This window comes from Gymnoscopelus braueri (genome assembly GCF_963280865.1).
Source record: "Gymnoscopelus braueri genome assembly, chromosome: 19".
Taxonomy (NCBI): domain Eukaryota; kingdom Metazoa; phylum Chordata; class Actinopteri; order Myctophiformes; family Myctophidae; genus Gymnoscopelus; species Gymnoscopelus braueri.
In genome coordinates, this window is record NC_137621.1 from 28,060,983 (window position 1) to 28,086,147 (window position 25,165).

At 40.1% G+C, this 25,165-nt stretch overlaps 2 protein-coding genes across 2 annotated transcripts in view; one reads left to right on the plus strand and one right to left on the minus strand.

The window, feature by feature from the left end:
- Nucleotides 1-1,512: 1,512 nt before the first annotated feature.
- yju2 (YJU2 splicing factor homolog) lies at nucleotides 1,513-8,014 on the minus strand. The gene is made up of 8 exons (XM_080414560.1): nucleotides 7,875-8,014; nucleotides 7,135-7,235; nucleotides 6,771-6,915; nucleotides 6,029-6,163; nucleotides 5,136-5,317; nucleotides 4,019-4,169; nucleotides 3,516-3,684; nucleotides 1,513-1,982 (listed from the first exon to the last, which is right to left on the minus strand). Exons 1-8 carry the CDS (start codon nucleotides 7,896-7,898, stop codon nucleotides 1,873-1,875), a joined length of 1,017 nt encoding a protein of 338 aa, XP_080270686.1. The 5' UTR covers nucleotides 7,899-8,014; the 3' UTR covers nucleotides 1,513-1,872.
- Nucleotides 8,015-23,149: 15,135 nt separating this feature from the next.
- The window catches only part of LOC308074396 (cocaine- and amphetamine-regulated transcript protein), a gene marked incomplete at its 5' end in the record, with an annotated part of 2,161 nt that continues 145 nt past the window's right edge, over nucleotides 23,150-25,165 (plus strand). Inside the window, 3 exons of the mRNA XM_080413836.1 lie at nucleotides 23,150-23,284; nucleotides 23,402-23,482; nucleotides 25,097-25,165. The exon at nucleotides 25,097-25,165 is cut by the window's right edge and continues 145 nt beyond it. Coding sequence (XP_080269962.1) covers nucleotides 23,150-23,284; nucleotides 23,402-23,482; nucleotides 25,097-25,165 — 285 coding nt within the window. The remainder of the gene's footprint in view (nucleotides 23,285-23,401; nucleotides 23,483-25,096) is intronic.

The window sequence follows — 25,165 nt, forward strand, 5'->3', positions numbered from 1 at the left end:
CGAGCCCTCCGCCGTTTTAAAACCCGATGCACGCATTGTGAGCTTGTATGATCTGCTTTTTCAAATAGCCAAATAGTGGAAAATGTGGAATATTTTTGAAACATGATTCTAACAACCAAATTCACAAATCTGGTATGGGTGTCCCTGGAACAAGATATTTCCAGATGGGGGGAGGAGGGGGGGCGCAGACAAATACGTATATTAATTTGGGGGTCCTTGACATCATGAAAGACTTTCATGATGTCAAGGACCCCCAAATTAATATATGTAAAGATGTTTGAGAAGGTTCTGGTTTCAACTATAATATTAAAATAAAAACATTGGAAACAAGCCCAATTGAAATCTCGAGATTTCAATCTCGTCTAGCGAGACTTCTGTTTTTTTTTTCCTGTTTTTTTGGGGGGGGGGGACAGTGTTCTGTCACTATGAACCTCAGATCTAAAAAAAAAAAAGCTATTAAAATATGTGATCTAACCTAAGGCCTATCCGCGCACCTTTTAAGCTGTGGCGGCTCAGGGGTGGAGTTATGAAATTTTTCTATTGTACCATTCATCCTAAGATATCATAACGTCATAGAAAAGGTAAGAAAACTTTAGTCCAAAATTCCCCTTTAAACAAGCCCAAAAAATCGCAGCCCGCAAACCACCAATATTTGCAAGCAACTTTACAGAAAAAGAAGTCCAAAGTCGCTTATAATAAGCGGACATGGCAACGCTCGCTTCTCCGACACAACACTGTTGACTGGCATTTAAAGGGGAGTGACAGTTGGCCAGCAATTGCATTTAAAGGGAATAACAATAATTAATTTAATTTAATGTTAATATGTATAATATAGATTGTATTATCGTGTTAATTAAATAACGTTGTCTGTAATATAGCACACACACTCAATATTGAGAATATATAGACCCGTTGTGATTTATTGTAGTATAATGTTTTACAAAGAAAGAACAAGTATAGGACCTATTTTGACATTCTTTGTGGCCAAAGCAGCCCACAACTAGCTTAATACTTCGATCACTAGCTATGATGGATGGATCAACAGTTACCAAAGTCATTAGAACGGGTCCCATTCTGATGTCCTATATAATTATGCAGTTCCAGTGATGTGTACATTGTGGTTACAGCTTATGGTAATAGTTTGCACCCAATTGATCGCTGTGAGGAAATTGACCCATTGACCCATTCTAACTATTGGGAACATTGAGCCTTGGATGGTAAAAGTGTGTAAGTGTCCTTTATGTACAGATATGTCCTATATAGGCCTATAACCTAATAAATCCAGGCAATGCTATGTGAAGCACCTCTTTTATATTGCAAGTTTTGATCATTTCATTAAATACTGTTTCAGTATTTAACAATTAAGCTAATTATGCAATCTGTGTTCAATCTCTTTTCCAGAAGTCACTTATCCATTCAATTCAAATACCCAGTAAAATTCCTAGTGTCAAAATAATCTGAAAAACAATAGGCTTCATGAAAGTCTGAATACAGTTCAAAGCAGACAAAGAATATGAGTAAAAATACATTTTTAATAAGAGTCAAAAGCTTAGTTTTTTCCTTCTTCTTACAAAGCAAACTTTTCATCTTCCACAAAATGAAATTTAAACTACAGGTCCAGGAGTATACATCACACCATTTACATATTAGACATTTAATTGACACTCAATGACAATGAACAGCTAAGGGTTTAGTGTCTTGCTCAAGGACACTGACAGAACAAAGACTGGGATCAGTTCACACTGCAGATTCTCGCTGCAGCTCTCTGCTATTTGGTTGCACATCATATTTATCAGAGATTTATAATATTTTATATTATCATCATGGCAAGACAAACTTTATTGCCCACTGTCCCAATCCATCCTTTACATCTTAATCACTGTCATTGCTATCACTGTCTGAATATGCCCCCAAGAGGCTGAGAGATGACCCATTCTGAACATTGACTGGTTGAGTAGCACCGGCTGTCACCACTTTAGAACCTGTAAAATAAAAAACAATTCAGGTTTAACGGCCATATAGAAAGAAACAAAACAAACATAGACAAAGAAAATAAAAAATTAAATTCCCATTAGATTAAGAAATGCATTCTGTAAATACAATAAAAAAAGAATTAAGTGACAACAGACTGTAGTGTAGATACTCAGGGCCCCATTTTGCGCACCACCTTACCCCTTATGCTTAAAACTTTTTAGACGTTTTGTTTTACTAGTATTTTGAAAAACATTTAAAAATGTTGGAGACTGTGGAGACAACCATGCCAACTACAGCCATATCTTCTGGTTTTGTCCTGTCTTGAAAAAGTACTGGGACAATATTGGTACAGGTACTGAAAACGAAGGTAAATATCAGTCACGAATATATCCTGTTGGGTAAAATACCAATGGGGATAGACAGAACCGAAGACAAGTACCTTATCATCAAAATATGAATAAGGTACTTGTCTTCAGTTTTCAGAACCTGTGTCATTTCTGTACCAATATTGTCCCATTAACGGCCCTCAAACTTATAACCAAAAACTGGCTTTGGAAACTAAGCAATAGTGTACAGAAATGGAGGGAGCTAATGGAACAAATAAAAGTAATGGAGCAGTTAACATATAAAATTAGAGGAAATCTTAGTAAGAGTAGTACTCTGTGGTGTAAATGGGAGAGATACATGGAAAGTGTGGGTGTGGATGGGGGGGGGGGGCATAATGTAAACTATGACGACTTAGCACCTCAGCCTAACTAAAAGCACAGTATAGAATGCTATTGGAAATAAATAAGGAAGAGTCAACAACCAAATGGGGGGAGCACTTCTAATTTAAACCGGTACCGTTTTATTATCAGGCACTTGATGAAAGACTGACCTAGTTAATGATCTGTTTGTGTCCTAATTGTAGAAAAAGAGTGGTAAAGAATATGAACTTGAACATGGGTTCGTTTTTTTTGTGCCTCTGTACCTAGTTTTTTTTGTGTTTGCTTGCTTTTTTGTTTTTGTCCTTTTTTTCCCTTTCCTTTTTACTGATGTATACTTTGTGTCTGTTTTCTTTTGTCCCGATTTTTATCTATTTCGTGTTGTCTCTGTAGTCGACATGACTACCTCACTGTGGTGCCCCATGAAAAAAAAAACGGGAGGACCGGCCGGCAGGCCACGTTGTCAAGCTCATGTCACTATGACTCAGCCATAACCATATAAGGAGTTCCCAATGCAGCTACGCCCAAATATGGAGTGTGTTGTCTAACCTCAATGTGTCATCATGGCATCAGGCGCAAACAAATCAGTTACAGTAGCTCCACATATGGGCACAAAAGGGGGCATGCCCATAAATGGGCATATATTGATGACATCAGCAATATCCATATATGGCCATAAAAGGGACAAGGACTGACATATACAGAGATCTCAATATATGGGCATATTGGTCGGATCGGCGATGTGAGGGCTGTGTAGCGGCCCAAACTCTAGATTTGAGGGCCAGGTAGCAGCCCGAACCTCTAGACTAGTAGTAAAATAAATGCCATATGTGTCACCTGTGTTTGAGCTAGGGGCAGCAGGGGGCGCCATTGGACCAGGTTTGCTGACAGCTGCTGTTGGTTTCTTCTTCACCACCAGAGATCCGAGCCCTCCACCTCTTAGTGTCCCCACACTCTTCTCCCAACTCTCTACCTTGATCCTTTTTACTCCCACAGCCACAGAGCTCTGTAGATAAACAACAAGACATACACATTATTCTTTTACAAAGAAGTAAGTCCTAGAACAAATCATATTTATCCACAAGTTTCCTAGGGAGTTGTGGGCATCACTTCCTGTCGATTTGATCCAATGAAATCCAATGAAATCGACAGGAAGTGATGCCCACAACGCCCTAGGAAACTTGTGGATACAAAGCAGCAGATGGGTACAGCATAAGAGCAATTAAAGTTGTCATCACTCAAATTCTGGCAGTCATGTACTGTTCTAAATAACCACACCCATGTGGTATGATAGCACTGAATGTGAGTACATACACTTTGTGCAGTATCAGGGGCTATACCTGTGCATCTGTAGTTTTGTCAGTGGTGAGAACGTCTGTAGGTCTGTCCGTACTGGATCTGTTTGGTTGTACATCATTACTCTTTTCATCCAGATCTGAATCAGAGTCTGAATCCCTCAGTCTCTTCACTAGAGCCCGGTCCAACATCTCTCTGTAAGAAACATGATTTTAATGATTACATCAGCCAAAAAGGTTTGGTAAGTTTCATGTCTGTGCAAGTTGATTTTCATATCATATTGAAACCAATGGCTTGCTGGTTATTTCTGGTTATTCCATGTTTAATTCTATAAAATAGTCTAATGACCAACTTATATTAGATTCATTTGACAGTTAAACGTTGTCTCCCTCTCGTGATGGAGATAGGTAATTGAAACAATGTCTGAACTGCAATAAATATGGAGCGTCCAATCCAGTGCCCTCTGCTTCAAATAACTTTTGTGGCATTGTCAATCATCTCACCAGTACAGATGCGCTAGTTATATTCTGGGCATGTCACAATAAGCAAACATTTGGAGAAGATGGCAGATCGGCTAACAGATTTAGTGTAGAGGGAAAAAGGAGGGGTCCAAGAAGACACCGCCACTGTATGGCCGACATGATACCCTCCCGGTGAGATCACTGATTGGTGTGGCGCATGCATCTCATAGCCTGGCATGGCTAGACTAATATCACTGCATAGATATTAGTCTGGAATCTCTGTGTGGAACCTGCATTTCCATGGGGCGGATAAAAATGAATGCCTCTGGTGAAAAAACACCCCATATTTGCATACTGGGCCCTTATTGGTGCCCAAAACTTCTGGGGCAGCAAAATCCAATCACAACCGAGCGGGGCCAGACAATCTGCTGAGGGCTTTTTTTTTCTTTTTGCACTGGCAGATTCGTCTAGTTTCCAGGCTATGATTCTCATGCTATGAATGGACACATGGACATGCACACACAAGTCGGCTGTACAGCTTTAAAAAAAAAAGCTGGCTCCTAATATTTTACACACCAGAGTAACTGAATAGCCTCTGTAATTTACCAGCAAAAGAGGAAATCTACACGCCATTGGTGGTTGGCGGGTGCTAATTGTATTCCCTGAATATGTATATTGCACGTTCAACTGCCTAACTAACTTTGTCTCTCTCTCATCCTCTTCTTGTTGCCGTTGCCTCTCTCTGTCCTCCATCATTCTGTACTGGTCGATCATCCCCTCGAAGTCCACCGTGGCCTGTCTCTGGTTTAACTCCTTCAGCTCCTGAAGGTTCTCCAGAACCTCCATCTCCATCTTGGAATCCCGAGTTCGGTTCTCCAACACCTGGGTAAAGGATCACAAATAGCATTAAATCCTCATTCTTGGGGTGCCACCATTGGGAGGATCCCAACAAGATCCTGGGAGGGACTGATTCTCACAGCTGGTTCATTAATGAATCCAGAAGTTCTTTTCAGAGTTTCTTTTTCTTTTCATGTTAAATGACATTCTGATCATGGCAGATTATTTCCCCAATTGTGTCTTTAGAGTTAAGGATAATTCCTTTTAACAGGTCGTTCATGAAAGTCCTTGCGGTCTTGTTTCCAATGAGAACCTGTGAGCAATTAGGGGTTAAGAGTCTTGCTCAGGGACAAATTTCATTTCATCGACACATATGCTGGCCTGGCCTGGAATCGAACCTGGGGCAACCAGGGCCTCTGGCTCCCTAGGCGGGCTCACTAACCACTCAGCTATGGCCGCCCCTAATAAATTAAGAATCTGAATGAATTATGTTTGAATACCAACCTGCTGAGTGAGTATCCACATACATTCATTCAGGCTATTCCGGAATCCTCTACAATTGCGTCAATGCTTTTAAAGTGATGCTTCTTGCGCCGTTTCATTATGGACATTTTTGTGAGAAACGGTGAATAAACATTGCTTGGAAAATACTAATGACATAAAGGCATTATGGATATATTGTTATTTAGGTGTGACACAATTTTAGAATATATTTGGAATGACAGCGAACATGACCAAAATTGTCTTTACACCAACCTTCATGGGGTTGTTCATTTCCTCCTCTTCTCTCTCCGTCACAATTCTCTTCTCCTCTTCTTCAAGCAGTTTTTCAGCCTGGAAGTTCCTTGTGGCACCATGCTCCATGGCATAGTCTGTGTTTTCTGGGTCAGTCTATAAAGGGGGACAACCAATTCTTAGTAAAACAGAACTGACTTTTTCCATTTAACCAAATCTCTTCGCCAAAAATAGACGATCAAAGCTCAGTGAGCTCGTAGATCTGCTATTTTTGGCGAATGTTCCATCCAGAACAGGAATGCTGGGGTTCAAGTGGAGACTGTTTTGAGACAGTCTTTTTTTTTTTGTGGACCATTTTACATCAATATGTCACCGTACTACTTCTTTAAAAGTGCATGGTATCTTTTTAAACATATTTTTTAAATACAGTTACATACAGTAATAATAACATTACATCAGATTTATATAGCGCTATTCAAAGGTACTTAAAGTCGCTTTACAGAGAGAGACTAAACTACATCCACAAATTAATACTGCGTCTCTATTGTGAAATTCTACGTACCATTACTATGTAGTATTACATAGTAATGGCACTGTAATTAACATGAAATTCTATATTCTGGCTAATGTTTTAGAATTACAAGCCTTAAATTAACAATTTGTCCATTTGTTTTGATAAAGTGTTTTGATTTCAATGTCTTACATGAAAATGAACTTGTGGTCTGATAAAGATTTTAAAAAATAGGTTAACAGAAACCCTCACCTTGAAGGTAATTTCAGCCAGACAACGAGTACACTTGATGTAGAAGCGGAAGATGGGCAGACCCATGTACAGCTCATTCATAACAGTCTCCTTACGGGCATTGAATTTCTTCCCCTTATAGATGTACTCTCCGCATGTTTTACACCTGCAGCCCGTCAGAGAAGCATAAGAATGTTCATTTAAAAGAAAATAACCCTCTAACTCTTCAAGAGGCAACCTACAAGTAAAAGCAGCGACTGCAAAATCTGCAAAACTGCTAGTGTGGCAAGGTCTGCAAAACTGTGCCAACAGGCCACAACACGACACAAACAATACTAATTCAGATCAGTAATAATAGGTCAATGAGAACATTAGCAAGATATACCTCATATTGAACGGAGCCATCAATCTGACCACATATTGACGGTCTTTGGGAAGTTTCAGCTTTGGGATTTTGGCTGGATCAAAATCTGGTGGGTAGTATTTCTGTGGAGGACAAAACACAGTTATGAGTTACTCTAAACTACATTATGTTGCTCATTTTTTTTAAAGCTATCCTACATTTTGCTTAACAACATCAAGAGCGATGACATGCAATGCAACATAACCATCGATTCATTGGTTTGAGAAACGTGAACCTTCGCCACAGAATCTTGTTTCTGGGGGGTTATGCGCTGCGAGGACGTTTAGTTACGTTGATATTGTACTACCGTGGTTGGTAACCAGGCTGCTGCGGATAAACCATTGTTCTAAACTAGTGGTTCTCAACCAGTGGTCCTTGAGGGGGTTCCAGGTGGTCCCCAGCTAAATGGAGAGTTGGTAACCAAATGGACCCTTATAGACCTTTAACTCTTGAGAGCGTAAAATGAAACCAAATGGACCCGTAAGGGTCCATTTGCTTTCATTTTTACGCTCTCAATAGTTACATCATTGTTAAACATCTGCATTACTTAAAGAATTGTTATTTTGATCAAAGTTTGCCTGTTGTCTCTCCTAATGGTACCAACATCGATACAGCATGGAATTGTGGACAAATACGATAACAAAATATTCTACGTTTTGGGGTCTGAGAGTCTAAATCTCATCAAACGGTGGTCCGTGGCTCAAATGGCATACGCTACTTACATTCAAAACTTTTCTTTCAGACATTGTTGATCAGGGTAGAAAACCAAACCTATCAAGAAAAAAAGAACACTTCAGTATCAAAGTGATCAGCGACTAGCATGAAGCTAGTCAAGCTACTGCTACAACGTAAATAAAGCCTCACACACACAGTGAGTGAGTGAACGAGTGTCGCTTCTTTAACTTCCGTCAAGGTAAAGCTCCCAAAGTTTGCTACTGCCCTCTACAGGAACTAACCACGCATCACCAGGCTGTTACGTGGAACAGGCCACTCACTACATTCAGAAATCAAAGCAAGCAATCCATCCAAGTCTACAATAAATAGCGTTGTCGTTGTCTATTCAAAAAGAAACATCTAATAATAATGATAATGATAATATTAATAACAATAACAATAACAATAACAATAACAATAGTAATAGTATAATACTAATAATTGTAATAATAATAATAATAATAATAATAATAATAATAATAATAATAATAATAATAATAATAAATACATTATAGGGCAGGCCACAGGAACACTTTAACCCTATATTATATACAAATATATTGCATATTTCAAAATAGACGATCTACAAGCTCACAACGCATATCGCAGCTATTTCAAAAGAAAAATATTGCAAAAATGAGAAAATTGTGGAATATTTTCCAAATCCACACAAAACTTGTATGAGGGTCTATGGCTGGCACAACATATTTTCAGAAGGGGGGAGGTCTGCAGACAAATATTAATTTGGGGATCTTTGCCATGAAAATGTTTGAGAACAACTGGTTCAAACAACATTAGGAAACAAGGCCAAATAAGCAACTACACTTTCAATCAATTTTACAGAAAAACAAGCCCAAAGTCGCTTATAATAAGCGAACATGGCAACACTTTTTCGTGCACTTGTCGAGAGAAAGAGAGAGAGCGAGAGCGAGAGCGAGAGAGAGAGAGCGAGAGAGAGAGAGAGATAGATGTGCATATTTATATCATGGGAGACCTCTGTTTAAATGAATTGGAATAAAAACAAATGTAGGTATTGGGTCTGACTCTGGACAGCATCCTAGTGAACTATCCTAGTGTGTAATCCCTGGTCGGGGATCAATCTATAGGGTGAAAACCACAACGACATATGACAGCCGATTTCAAGAAATAAACTCCTGCAGTGTGTAATGTTCAACAGATGAATCCCCGACCACTTTAAAAGTCCTACAGTGTGTACCTGCCCTAAGCCTAACCAAAAAAGGCACTTTGGTTTAATGGAAGACCAAAAAGCAGCCTACTGTTGCACTGTTCACTTGTGAGGCAGAGTATATGGCTCTAGCCGCAACAATACAGGAGTGTCTTTACCTGAAACAACTTATAGAAGGTCTTGATGAATATGAGTATGCACTAAGGTTTACGAAGACAACCAGGGTACACTTGCTTTGGCAAAGAATCCTGTCAACAGACAGAGATGCAAACATATTGACATAAAGTACCACTTCATTAGGTCTACTGTGAATGATGGTAACATTGTATTACAATATTGTCCAACTGAGGAAATGGTAGCAGATGTGATGACAAAACCTGCTACTAAATTTAAGTTACTTAAGTTTGCTGAATTCATGTTTGGAATGTGAAAGAAAAAAAAACTTTGTACAATGTTCATGATGATAACAAAGTGAGAACAAGTGGGGGTGTTGAGTTATGCTCTCATTTGTAATTATTTGTTTTATAAGAGGCAAACTTAATGATGACTTTTCTTTATGTTGTATGATTTGATTATTGACACGATGATTGAACGATGACATCTGTGATGGCCGTGTATTATGGAGCTGATTTGGGTGTGTGGTGTGTGTGTGTGTGTGCGCTCAATAAAAACCCTCACTGCTAGGTGAGGGCAGCTAGTTCCTAGAAGCTGTGTATGAAAAAGCTCTGTGTCTCCTGTCTCCATATTTATTCTTTATTTGTACCCCCGTGAGTTCGGTGTTATTATGTGTTGTTGTACTGTATATGGTTCTCATGCAGAGACGTTGCAGTTTGACCCAGGGGCGGCTTAGGGAAATTCGTCTATTATAACCGATGCAAAGTAATTTTTTTCTCTACTACAACTCATTGTAGAGTCTCATGATAGTCAAACATGCGCTGAAAGTTCCTGAGAGGCTTCCGCTAATGCCGAACGATTTAACACTGGTTGCTTGTTTCTTTCCAGAACCTGGCAACTTGGTGTTGCCAGGTAGAGAAACAAGCAACCAGTGTTAAATCGTTCGGCATTAGCGGAAGCCTAAGCCACGCGCTCTCCATTAGGAGAGCGGAGGGGGTTTAAAAAATGACGACAGGGGAATCTCTGGAAAAAAACAATGCCACTTTTTACGTCGGTAGGTGAGTAACGACACATCAAAGATAACACTTAAAATGTCCGGAATTCTCCTTTAATAAATACATAAATAATATAATTAATATATAATAATTCAATGTAATTAATACAAATTTCATGGATTTTTTTATTTAGATTTCATAGATGCATTTCAGGAGTTTGGGGGGCTGGCTCCCCCAAAATAATTAATTTTATATTATATAATAATATATTTTATATTATATAATAATTAATATTTAAAAAACATTTTCCACATGTATGTTTAAAATAAATCATGATTCTGTCCATTTTTAATAGCATGTATACATGATTATTGTGCAATTTACAGATTTGTTCTCAGTTAATGGTATGTTTATAAATGGCAGTACGGCCATACTCACTGTACCTTGTACATGTATGTTTAAAATAAAAACATGAATATATGAATCTGTCTATTATTTTTAATATCTTAGTATTGAATGCACAATGGTATATTTATACATATGAAACATTATTTTATCAATAATTATACAATATATGGACCGCCCCCTCATTAACATACCGTTGATGAAATACACAGTTGTGCCTGAAATAGGGCATTAAATAATTAAATAAATAAATACGGAAATAAATAAATAAATACATACATAAATAAATACATATACATATGAACCAATAATTTTTTTTTAAAAACATAAATAGATAAATGAATAGATAAATAAATGAATAAATATATAAAGTCACATAAATGAATACATTTCAATATTAATTGTATACTTCTTTGCACATTTACTTATTTATTTTAGCATTTCTTGCTTTATAAATTCATGTATTCATTTATTTATTTATTTTACTTACACCAATCAAAGGTCTGATTGAACATGATAATCTCCCATTCATTTCAGCTGTATCATGCACTGTTCACGTGTGCCACAGAGGCTGAAGGTGTGCTACAGGCAGACCCCGCCCACTCTCTGTGATACAAAAATGGTAGAATCTGTATGGTTCGGGTATCCTGGGGGGTGGAGCATTGGTTTCTAATAAAATGCCGTGTTTGTGACAGCGATCGGTCTTTCCTGCGTAGGTCTTTCATAAAGAGTCATGGCAAGTCAAGGTGAAGCTTTTTTCTGTACCGACCGCAGTGGTGCCGTGTCGAGCCTCGTGATCGCGGCTGCGGAAATTAGAAAATTTATTGAGCAACTTAAAAGGCAGGCTTCACTCTACCCACTTGACCCAAACGACGACGAAGATCTAACTAGAAGCCCGTCTCTTTTCGCCCTCGGCAGATTCCATGGATCTAGAATGCCAGGACTCACAGGCCTCATCATCCAGAGATGGAATGGACTCCAGGCAAATACAGCTATCAGCCGCTTGATGCTAAAATGTGCAAAAGAAAAGTGGATTAGCACATTTCTGAAGTGCTATGACTACCATGTGCTCCGTACCTACGTTAAACAAAGAATGAAGGTATGTGCTATGAATCAAGTACAATCGGACCCCAATTGAAACCAGCCGTAGGCTTTTTGGCGTTATAATTTTATTTAGTTGGCCTTGTATTTGAACTGTGCTTCAACTGTGCATGGTGAGAGCATATGTTTTGCACCCCGTGTGTGTGCGTGTCCGTGTTCTGCAAACTTCTAAATAAATTCATTCAATTCAAGGCTGACCAGAAGGAGGAGGAGGAAGGCCAGTCGGAGTCCGAGGAAGGCCAGCCCGAGGAAGGCCAGCCCAAGGAAGGCCAGCCGGAGGAAGAGTCGGACAAAACGGGGGGAGAGTCAGTGACACACGAGGTATGCACTATGAATTGAGTACAAAAGGACCTCAATTGAAACCAACCATAGGCTTAAGTGAGATGTGGGCTGGCATCATGGAGAGGCAGGGATGGACTGTGAGAAAGAAGACCTAGCACATGGCGACTGGAAACCACCACTTGATTTGTTTATAATAATAAATAAAAAAAATGTAAGATAGATAAATGTATATAGATAGATTTGTGTACATTGCCATTATCATCCCTCTAACTTTATGTCAAGAAGGTATCCTGGGGGGTGGAGCATTGGTTTCTAATAAAATGCCGTGTTTGTGACAGCGATCGGTCTTTCCTGCGTAGGTCTTTCATAAAGAGTCATGGCAAGTCAAGGTGAAGCTTTTTTCTGTACCGACCGCAGTGGTGCCGTGTCGAGCCTCGTGATCGCGGCTGCGGAAATTAGAAAATTTATTGAGCAACTTAAAAGGCAGGCTTCACTCTACCCACTTGACCCAAACGACGACGAAGATCTAACTAGAAGCCCGTCTCTTTTCGCCCTCGGCAGATTCCATGGATCTAGAATGCCAGGACTCACAGGCCTCATCATCCAGAGATGGAATGGACTCCAGGCAAATACAGCTATCAGCCGCTTGATGCTAAAATGTGCAAAAGAAAAGTGGATTAGCACATTTCTGAAGTGCTATGACTACCATGTGCTCCGTACCTACGTTAAACAAAGAATGAAGGTATGTGCTATGAATCAAGTACAATCGGACCCCAATTGAAACCAGCCGTAGGCTTTTTGGCGTTATAATTTTATTTAGTTGGCCTTGTATTTGAACTGTGCTTCAACTGTGCATGGTGAGAGCATATGTTTTGCACCCCGTGTGTGTGCGTGTCCGTGTTCTGCAAACTTCTAAATAAATTCATTCAATTCAAGGCTGACCAGAAGGAGGAGGAGGAAGGCCAGTCGGAGTCCGAGGAAGGCCAGCCCGAGGAAGGCCAGCCCAAGGAAGGCCAGCCGGAGGAAGAGTCGGACAAAACGGGGGGAGAGTCAGTGACACACGAGGTATGCACTATGAATTGAGTACAAAAGGACCTCAATTGAAACCAACCATAGGCTTAAGTGAGATGTGGGCTGGCATCATGGAGAGGCAGGGATGGACTGTGAGAAAGAAGACCTAGCACATGGCGACTGGAAACCACCACTTGATTTGTTTATAATAATAAATAAAAAAAATGTAAGATAGATAAATGTATAGATAGATAGATTTGTGTACATTGCCATTATCATCCCTCTAACTTTATGTCAAGAAGGTATCCTGGGGGGTGGAGCATTGGTTTCTAATAAAATGCCGTGTTTGTGACAGCGATCGGTCTTTCCTGCGTAGGTCTTTCATAAAGAGTCATGGCAAGTCAAGGTGAAGCTTTTTTCTGTACCGACCGCAGTGGTGCCGTGTCGAGCCTCGTGATCGCGGCTGCGGAAATTAGAAAATTTATTGAGCAACTTAAAAGGCAGGCTTCACTCTACCCACTTGACCCAAACGACGACGAAGATCTAACTAGAAGCCCGTCTCTTTTCGCCCTCGGCAGATTCCATGGATCTAGAATGCCAGGACTCACAGGCCTCATCATCCAGAGATGGAATGGACTCCAGGCAAATACAGCTATCAGCCGCTTGATGCTAAAATGTGCAAAAGAAAAGTGGATTAGCACATTTCTGAAGTGCTATGACTACCATGTGCTCCGTACCTACGTTAAACAAAGAATGAAGGTATGTGCTATGAATCAAGTACAATCGGACCCCAATTGAAACCAGCCGTAGGCTTTTTGGCGTTATAATTTTATTTAGTTGGCCTTGTATTTGAACTGTGCTTCAACTGTGCATGGTGAGAGCATATGTTTTGCACCCCGTGTGTGTGCGTGTCCGTGTTCTGCAAACTTCTAAATAAATTCATTCAATTCAAGGCTGACCAGAAGGAGGAGGAGGAAGGCCAGTCGGAGTCCGAGGAAGGCCAGCCCGAGGAAGGCCAGCCCAAGGAAGGCCAGCCGGAGGAAGAGTCGGACAAAACGGGGGGAGAGTCAGTGACACACGAGGTATGCACTATGAATTGAGTACAAAAGGACCTCAATTGAAACCAACCATAGGCTTAAGTGAGATGTGGGCTGGCATCATGGAGAGGCAGGGATGGACTGTGAGAAAGAAGACCTAGCACATGGCGACTGGAAACCACCACTTGATTTGTTTATAATAATAAATAAAAAAAATGTAAGATAGATAAATGTATAGATAGATAGATTTGTGTACATTGCCATTATCATCCCTCTAACTTTATGTCAAGAAGGTATCCTGGGGGGTGGAGCATTGGTTTCTAATAAAATGCCGTGTTTGTGACAGCGATCGGTCTTTCCTGCGTAGGTCTTTCATAAAGAGTCATGGCAAGTCAAGGTGAAGCTTTTTTCTGTACCGACCGCAGTGGTGCCGTGTCGAGCCTCGTGATCGCGGCTGCGGAAATTAGAAAATTTATTGAGCAACTTAAAAGGCAGGCTTCACTCTACCCACTTGACCCAAACGACGACGAAGATCTAACTAGAAGCCCGTCTCTTTTCGCCCTCGGCAGATTCCATGGATCTAGAATGCCAGGACTCACAGGCCTCATCATCCAGAGATGGAATGGACTCCAGGCAAATACAGCTATCAGCCGCTTGATGCTAAAATGTGCAAAAGAAAAGTGGATTAGCACATTTCTGAAGTGCTATGACTACCATGTGCTCCGTACCTACGTTAAACAAAGAATGAAGGTATGTGCTATGAATCAAGTACAATCGGACCCCAATTGAAACCAGCCGTAGGCTTTTTGGCGTTATAATTTTATTTAGTTGGCCTTGTATTTGAACTGTGCTTCAACTGTGCATGGTGAGAGCATATGTTTTGCACCCCGTGTGTGTGCGTGTCCGTGTTCTGCAAACTTCTAAATAAATTCATTCAATTCAAGGCTGACCAGAAGGAGGAGGAGGAAGGCCAGTCGGAGTCCGAGGAAGGCCAGCCCGAGGAAGGCCAGCCCAAGGAAGGCCAGCCGGAGGAAGAGTCGGACAAAACGGGGGGAGAGTCAGTGACACACGAGGTATGCACTATGAATTGAGTACAAAAGGACCTCAATTGAAACCAACCATAGGCTTAAGTGAGATGTGGGCTGGCATCATGGAGAGGCAGGGATGGACTGTGAGAAAGAAGACCTAGCACATGGCGACTGGAAACCACCACTTGATTTGTTTATAATAATAAATAAATAAAATGTAAGATAGATAAATGTATAGATAGATAGATTTGTGTACATTGCCATTATCATCCCTCTAACTTTATGTCAAGAAAGTTAATTTCTGATTTACTGTACATTCCCAGGCTTGGCATTTGTCGTATGAGGTGTGTCTTCGCCAGCATGCTGGTGGCAATGGATATGCAGAGCATGGTAGGACTATTGCTCGACACATGCCAGATTCTTGTGCCAGCTACTCACAACTTGCAGTTACATTTATGTAAATATGTATAAAAAAACCTAACGTTACACTTTCCTCTCTCTCAACCCCAGCACATCACTGAACTCGCACATATCAAGTGGAGATTGGATATGGAGTGGGATGCCGGAACCAATCAATTCGTGAGGGAGGACAACGGTGCAGGAGTTGTATTGTTTCCAATCAATCCACCCACCCATGTGTTTAACCATCTCTAAATTATAGGACAACCACAGCCGCCAGACGTGAATATAATTCTTTACTACCGTAATTTGATAAAACAGTAGTTTAGGCGACTGTCCGGGTTTCTGCAGGTACCAACTTAAATAAATTTTCGAAGGAACAATTTCCAGTTCAGCAGTCCTTCCACCAGAACAGAGATTAGATCACAAATGAGGGGGAAGTAATAGGTTTCAGACAGTTTCTGACAGACTGTATCCTGCCTGCTGTATCCTAAACAGGCTGCTACAATCCCTCGCTCCCTCACCCATGTATCGACAGAAGTTGGCCATGCTGGGAACAGCAACGTGAAGCTCTTCATGGGACTGAAGCCAGGCATGGCATACAGCAACGAGAAGTTCGAAAGGGTTAAAGCAGTGTGGAAGCAAGCATATCAGGAGACCGATGAATACGGAAAGCTCCGTACCCTCGTGGAAGAAAATAATCCAGGTATGCACTATGAATTGAGTACAATAGGACCCCAATTGAAACAAGCCATAGGCTTTTTGGCGTTTTAATTTGATTTAATTGGCCTTGTATTTGAACTGTGCTTTTTTTCATTCAATTCAAGATGGCCCCGGCGGTGGCGCAGGAGGAGGCGCCAGACTTGGATGAAGAAGTGAACCACGAGGTATGCACTATAAATTGAGTAGAAAAGGACTTCAATTGAAACGAACCATAGGCTTTTGGGGGTTTTAATTTGATTTAGTCGACCTTGTATTTGAACTGTACTTTCGTGTGCTTTTTTCTGCAAACTTCTAAATAAATGTTTCACTCTATTCAATCAAAGGTTAACGAGAAGTGGGATGTGATCGCGGCGAAGAATGACTGGACTGTGTCTGAGGAGGCTGAGGACGAAGAGCTGTCTGACGAATCTCAGGAGGAAGATCCGGCTGAGCACGTTCAGGGCGAAGATCAAACGGTCATGGAGCCTGGAGCTGGAGGCGTGTGACGGCCATGGAGCCTGGAGCTGGAGGCGACTGATCAGTCCTCTGGAGCTCAAGAAATTAGCAGCTAGGTTGTCTTTAGGCACATTTGTTCCAGCTGTCTGTTTGTGAATTTGAGCATTTGTTTGCATAATAAAAAAACGATTTAACTAAAGAGAGATTTCTTTATATTAAAATGTCAACTGCCCGGGTTGCAAACGGGAACCAGTGTGATTGTGAAAGGGTGAGCCATTTAATTAATCTAACCAAATTACACAGCTTTAAATTTGTGAAATTTGTGAATTTTGAAGTCAGAGACTCTACTCACCCCAGATATAATGAACATGATCAAATGCAAATGTTTTGTGTGGTACAACTGGTCAGGGACATGGGTCATAGAAGATGGTATCGTATCATCTCAGCTTAGTAGACTAGCAATAATTTGCAGTTCGTGAACTGACTACACTAGATTATACTGTATACATTTCTCATTGATAGGAAGTGGGCATAGAACTATTAATTCCAATTAAAATCTAGATTTACCCTAAACGTATATACTTAATCCCTAGTCTATATTTTAGCGGGACAATAGGTAATGCAGGCGGGAAAACCTGCCGACTAAAAGACACCTCCCTCTGTGGTAGAGGGTAGCACAGCCCACCCAGAACCGGAGAATCGAGCCGGATCGGTTCCATGGATGGACCCGACGACCAGCTTTCTATTATACAAATCTCTTTACCTCAGTAAAATGGTGCCAAAACACCTTATTCCTAAACTATAAACCTCAGTAAAACTATGCCTAACCCTAAACGTATTTCTAACCTTATCCTCAGCAGTAGAACAAATACAAGAATATACAAGAACCGCGTGAGCGTGTTTTGGGCATAGAGGTATAAGGTTTTGGGGCGAGTCTTCCGGTTACCCTGCTTAACGCCATTGAGGTTTTTTAGCAAGTGAAACGTTAACAAAAGCCACCAGGAAGAAGTAGCCTAATCTGCGGGGACAGACGGCCTACATCGGCGAAATGGTCTGTCTGCAACATAGAACAGAACGCACGCGAAGCAGCTCGTCTGTGATGACTCTGTTGGTGCGGGGGGGAGGTGAGGTGACTGACATGGCTAATATGAATACCAGGTGATGTTAGCAATAAATGAGCTCCGGGTCCAGTATGGGTCTGAGCCGGACGGACCGGGTCTAATATAAATGAATTATCCTCGGTTCGTTCCCGAACGGGTCCAGTTCGGGCCGGGTCCAGTCACTGAATGTTTTCTACGTTCCGTTCGGACCGGTCCAATTATCCACGGGTCCGTTTCGGATCCCATTTATTGGACCAGTGCTACCCTCTTAACACAGGGGTCTTCAACCAGTGGTCCTTAGGTGGGTTCCAGGTGGTCCCCAGCTAAATGATGGAGAAAAGCAGAGACGGCGGGAGAAAAAAAAGACAGGATATGAGAAAAGTATAGAGATGAATTGACAAAAAAATATGAAAGGGGGAAATGATAGAGATATGAGAATAGATGAAATGAGAAGAAAGGTTTGTAAATGAAAAGGGAAAGTAGAGGAACAGAGATCTAGAGGAGAGGAAGTAGACTAGTGCAGACAACTCACCTTGGTCTGAAGTAAAAGCTCACACAGACGTTGTCCGGTGACACCTTTCTTCTTCCTGAAAAGGTCAATCAGCCTTGGGGACAACTGGTCAAGTGGTCCAAAGAAAAGATCTCGTAGATTTTCCCCCACCACCGTGTTGAACTCGCACCAAATCTGAAACAGAGCAAACATAAGCCCATGGTCAAATAATCAAAATCTGTGACCCTCAGCTACATGATTTACATCTGATAGTAAATTGGCACAAGCAAAAAACTATAATTATCAACAGAAATGTATTTTGTGTCATGCATAATTGCATTATTGAACATTACATTTTGAAAATAAAGTCCTATTTTGTAAATATTCAAAACTTACCTGGCTTTCTGTGAAAAGAGCTGGCCATCGCTATACCATCTGGCTGATAGCAGGCGTTTCTGTGACAACTTCTTTTCTCCTAAAAGCAAAGTTCCATCTGTTTCTTAACGAGGGGTCCACTTGGTTTTCATCACTTCATTGAGGAGAGCCTGACGAGCTTCTTCCATTTTGTGGTCATCCAAACCCTCTGGATATTCAGGCAGGAAATTTAGCTCCCCTTTCCGGTTCACGGTCATCACCACCATACAGGATCATTTCCATATCTATCCACCATACAGGATCTCTGTGTCTTCCTGGCTGCTTGTGTCTTCCTGGCTGCTTGTGTCTGCCTGCAGGATGATTGTGTCACTATAAGTATCTAAGTTAGGTTCTGCAGTGGTTGTTGGTATTGATACCAGCTCAATTATAGGGATGACTTGGATGGTTGGCTTCTCTATCTTCCGTAGATCTGCCGCCGAGAGTATAATCCTCATGGTTAATTTCTGTTGTACAGCCATCTGCGTGAAAAAAAAAAAAAGAAAAGTAATTTAGCACAGGGTTTCTTAAAGTGAGGTCTAGCAAAATTAGTGAATATAACAGCACACTCAGTTTAACCAGTTTAGCCCCATTTTATATTTAGGATATACACATGTCGCATTCTGAGCTTCTAGATTGGCTTATCTAAATATTTCAATAATTTACAAAATATATGACACAAATCTCTTCTGGGGGTCCCTGGTACACAGTTGGGTAGGGGTCCTCGACATGAAACGGGAAATCATGAAATCTGGACAAATTCAGGGAGACCTGCGCATGAGCGAGTAGAGACTATCATACTTGGTTGATACTTGACAATCTACACAGACAGATGACACATCAAGAACTGACCCTGGATTTGTAATGTTTTGAGCAATTACTCTGAACATTCTGTGTCAGCTGTGTTCTCTTGTCACAGTTAAAAGGGCAATACTTACACTTCCAAAGCATCTTCCTGTGACCTGCAACACAACACAAAACAAATGAGGGGGAGGGGAACTGCTATAATTAAAAACTACAATATGTATTCTGTATTTAACAGTTGTGGAAAGTAACTAAGTACATGTACTCAAATACTGTACTTAAAGGGATATTTAACTTTCCAAAAAAATATGGGTCATTTTATCGTCTACTCAGGCTTTTGGGAGCACCCCAGACAGGTTTTAACCCTTTAAGACCGAGAACGCATCTGTGTCATTTTAAGATTCCTTTGGATATTCAAAAATAGCAGATATGTGCCGTGCTATGAGCTTGTAGATCTGCTATTTTTGGAAACTTGAGAAAATCTTTGAATATATATATATATTTTTAAAGCAAACATTTTTAACTAAAATCTTTGCTTCTGGGGATTCTACAAATGTCTTCTAAATCCTATTTGTGGGGGGGGGGGGGGGGGAATATGTTGCTATAATCAGTTCTCTCAAACTTTTCCACAGAGTTAAAAATGTTCGGTATGGAAAAACAGATATTCAAAGATTTGCCCACATTTTCACGATTTAAAAAAAAAATAGCAGATCTACAAGCTCACAGAGTGCCGTGCTATGAGCTTGTAGATCTGCTATTTTTGAATAGTCAAAGAAATCTTAAAATGACACAGATGTTGCTTGATTCAGTATATTTAATATATATTTCACCAGACACACCCCCTTCCCATACAAACCCATTGTAACTTCAAACTCCATTTTTCTACAAGTGTTTTTTCAATTACTTTTTTTTTTTTGAATGAAAAATATTACATAAAAGAAAATGTAATAACATTTATGGAAAAACGGCCCCTCACATATTAGGAGGGCCATGAATCTATCATGGTTAAAATGGAGTTTGAAGTTACAATGGGTTTTTATAGGAAGGGGGCGTGTCTGATAAAATGAATATCAAATATCTAAATACTGTATCAAGCAACTTAAAAACTGTCTGGGGGGCTCACCATCATGCCTGAGTAGAAAATAAAATTACCCAACTTTTTTTTAAAGTGAAATACCTCTTTAAGAAGAATGTTGAGGTATTTGTACTTGAGTATTTCCAATACTTTTAATCCACTACATTTCAGAGGCAAATATTGTACTTTTACTCAACATTTATTTGAAAACTTTAGTTACTAGACTGTGAAACATACATTAACCACTTCAGCCATGGCTATTTGAAAATAGCTGATCTACAAACTCACATTGGGAGGCGTTGTGAGCTTGTAGATCTGCTTTGCACATCATATTTTTGTCATATCATGACAGTCATGACGAAACTTACATTTACATAAACGTTCAGATTTCAAATATAAAGTGCTGACCCCATGGCCATGGATGTTACAATTTTCTTCGGGTGGGTATAAGTACCCATATCTTCCGTATTGTTCAATAAAAGAAAATGTAATCCGATCGGCGGCCATTTTCTCATAAGAGTAATAATGTATCAGAGTGCAATACACCTCCCAACCGATAGGGTCACATAGTTGAAAGCATGGAGAAAATGGCCACCAATCGGATAAAAATGCTTTTTATTGAACAATACGGAAGATACGGGTACTTCTGAGGCCCCGTACATAATTGTAACATCCATGGCCATGAGGCTAACACTTTATATTTGAAATCTGAACGGTTATGTAGATGTACAGATGTAAATGGAGAAAGTGCAAAAACCAGGTTGAAGTTCAGCCATGACGTGACGAGCGTCGTGTGATCCATGACTAGCAGAATTGGTGCTGAAAAATCCGCACCCAGTGTGTACGTATCTTTATTGAGATATCTACCAGTACATTATTTCATTAGCCAAATGTAGATATATTTAGTATTGCCCTGTTTGAAGTGACTACTCACCAGAATAGATGGTAGCAGGCAGCCACTCTCGTGTTTGTTGGGCGACGCACGTTAGAAAGCAGCCGCTTGTCTGTTGAAATGGGACACAACGTGTTCCCAAACTGAACCTCCTCAAGTGAGAAACGCTCCACGAACGGATGAAAAATGTCTAAGACCTTGAAACAAACAAATACTTATGTCCAACTTCTTTAAGACTCTGTAAACAACATTTGTAATGGCGACCTGCCAATAATCTTCACAGCTGTCTTCTTCCCATCAATCATTGCTTCAAAAAGAGGTGTGGTCTTGACAATTTAGTCATTTTAAGTTTGACAGACTTTACACTCAAACGTTTTAATGCATTTGAACTAAAGGTTTTTTACACATTGCATTACTATTAAATGCTAAGTAGAATATACTTATTTTTTAGTAATGCAATAAACTTAAATAGTCTTATGTGCATTGTACTTTTTTTTTTTAGTAGAAACGAAATCTGGGTTAACAGTGTGTGATGTGACAATAAAGTTGATTCTGAGTCTGACACCTATAAGCTAGGTGTTTGAAAATAAAAATTAACCAATCTGCTTGTTTATTCAGCTACTGTAATACCTGTCAGCACCATGTCAGCATGATGAGATCAGTGTTCAACAACCTGCAATTAAACCACATCTAATTCTGTCACATACTAGCCTGGCCCCAAATCCACCCCTCCAACACGCATGCACGTGTGCGCACACACACACACACACACACACACACACACACACACACACACACACACACACACACACACACACACACACACACACACACACACACACACACACACACACACACACACTATACCTTGGGGGCATTCGGGGTTAACAGGAGGAAATTGGATCGTGATTAGAGATTGGTGTCAGTGTGGGTTAACTAGGCGTCTGATTTCAGCTTTATTGAACAAAGGTGACAGATGTGCACACATGTAGGCACTAGGCAGTGTTGGAAAGTAACTAAGTACACTTACTCAAGTACTGTACTTCAGTACAGTTTTGAGGTATTTATACTTTTACTGGAGTAAGCCTACCAATTTTCAATAATTTTACTTCTACTCCATTACATCTCAAAGGCAAATGTTGTACACACAGACGGCAGAACAGATTGACGGAAACAGGGACAACGCTTTGGGTGACTTTATATTTAAAAAATAGATTTGAACATCTTCACAAACTACACATTGTGCTTAAACTTGGACGTGCTTTCTATCAGCAGATTGATTTGCACAACTTCGGAGCTTTCTGTTTAGATTTTCAGTTGGTCTGCACAGCACAGCTATTAATGAAAAATATCTCGATGGCTCGTCTTGTGGCGTGTTTGAAATACAGTAACTCATACTCATACTTAAAATTGGGCCTTTGATGGAGGAAAAAAATTTATAATAATATCTGGGATTTATGTAGCGCTTTTCTAAGTACAAAGACACTTTACATGTGTGTGGGGGCCAGGGGAGAGGACAAAAAAAGAGAACGACTTGTTTGCTTGAGTCAACAATAATTTTTGTTCGTGACATCTAAATCCACCTGCAATCTTTATTTCATCAGGTTAGGTCAACACGTTTCGTTTCGATCAAAGGTGTTGAGAGTCACTCGTGTCAAACTTGCCATGAATATTTCAGGAGTTCGGTGATGTCAACAGCGGCTATAAAGTGGAAGAGTTCTTCTAAAGACGAAAGAAACGGACGCTTCCAACCTTCTACTCTTCGCTCGCCTCCAGAAACTGTGACTTCAGCACCATGGTCAGCGCCAGGGCGCTTCTTCTTGCTGCCACCTGTTGTGCGTATTTGTGGGTCGCTCATGGAGAAGATTCATCCTTCGAGACTCGATCCTTGGATCCTTTCCCGATGAAAACTCAAGAAGAGAAGGATCAAGTAAGTTTTAATTATGAGGAGAGATATGTCTCATAACAGAATGGTGCAATTGAAGAAAGGTTTTTTTCTTTTAATCTATATGTTTTTTTGTTTTCTCTTTTGTAGTTTTCTATGCAGATTGAAGCTTTACAAGAAGTTCTGCAGAAGCTGAGGAGCAAAGAGACGCCATCAGAGAAAAAGTTAGGCTGGCTTCCTTCGGTGAGAGGACTTTCATGAACATGCTCTTTTAGATTTATGAATGTTAAAATATAAAAAGCAAATATCACTGAAACTAATATCAAGCCATATTTCATATTTCAGAAACACATTGCCTATTAAATCACGTTTCATGAATAAGATATGTGTTAAACTAATTGCCGAGACACTTATTTCAGAGTAGCCTTTCAGGCAGGCTAAAAGTATTACTAAATAATACAACTAGCCTACCTGGCAGACGATGCATTTGGAGCTTTTAAAAGTCTGATACAAGAAAGATTATTGTGTACCCTATACGCTTTTAGACTGCGACAAATAGGCTACTATAAATAAAACACACATAGACAAATAAACAAAAAACAATAGAGACAATATGGTAGCGTGGATGTAATTTTTGGTGTCTTGTGGTTACGGTAAGCTCATTCTCTTACTGCTTTTTTGCAGTCCTATACTTTACTTTCGGTCTAAACTGTCTTTCCCTTTTATTTTTGGTTCTAGCGTTATTGACAAAGGCGCAAAGCATGTTATTAATCTTCGATGCCAGGCGCTGTGCAGTGATGGAAAAAGTACTAAATGTTTTTTACTTAAAGTTGTACAATGCAAAATCACAAATAACGATTTTTAGCAACCTCTGCTGGTCACTACCGTCACTGCATACAATTTCCCTAGTCCTCGATTACCCAGAATTCCATTCGTTTTCACCGGAAGCCGGAAGCGTTTCAAAAAGCGATCTTTTAATTGTTTTATACTATCTACGGATCGTTTCTCTTAGCCAGTGGAGCATTAGTTACCATGAGCTGTGCTTTCTTTTTCTGTTCTTTTTCGATCTCCCAATCCTACATTATCTTAAAATCAGCGTGAGGTTCCTTTTTGTTAATAGCGCGGTAGTTCCTGGCCAAACAGGAAACCGTTGCGGTAGTTCCTGAGGACGTCGGCCACGACGTCATGACGTTGGCCAGGAACGTCATTTTCCCGGGAAAGTCCCCCCCGTACACGTTCAATAGAAAATATATAAATAAAAGGCTTCCGGGGGTGAAATTCACGGAGTGGGTGTTGTGAAACTTTTGCCACTCGCAAAAGATATACAATTTAACTTTAGTTTTGTTGAAAACGTTACCTAGTATTACTTTAAGTAAAAGTGGTTGCATTTGCAGGCCTACCATCATGTAGAAATACTATACAAGTAAAGTCCAGTGTTCAAAATTGACTTGAGTAAAAGTACTGAAGTATTGGCATCAAAATATACTTAAAGTACCAAAAGTAAAAGTAGCCTACTCATTATGCAGAATGTCCAATTTCACACGTTTTTTAAATGTATGAAAATCCTTTGAAAATAGCAGAACAAGTTCGCATTGCAAAGTGCTGTGAGCTTGTAGATCGGCTATTTTCAAATAGCCAAAGGATAGGGCTGAAGTGGTTAATGTATGTTTTGTAATAAAATTCAACATCTGCAAAGTAACAAAAGTTTTCAAATAATGAGTAAAAGTACAATATTTGTAGGTAAAAGTAGGCTATATTGAAAATACTCCAGTAAAGTAAAAAATAAATACAGTAGTAGGTTACTTTCCACCACTGGCACTGTGTTACTAATTCAATGTTTCTTCTTGATCATTTCAGTGTGACGCTGGAGAGCAGTGCGCCGTGCGTAAAGGAGCGCGTATTGGCACACTGTGCGGATGCCCGCGC

Excerpts from the sequence above, each read along its gene's own strand:
- yju2 (XM_080414560.1), bottom strand. The coding sequence starts at position 7,898 with ATGTCTGAAAGAAAAGTTTTGAAT. Across the intron at positions 6,164-6,770 it reads TGGCTGAAATTACCTTCAAG|ACTGACCCAGAAAACACAGA; the intron begins GTGAGGGTTTCT and ends CCCCCTTTATAG. Across the intron at positions 4,170-5,135 it reads GAGGATGAGAGAGAGACAAA|AGAGATGTTGGACCGGGCTC; the intron begins GTTAGTTAGGCA and ends TGTTTCTTACAG.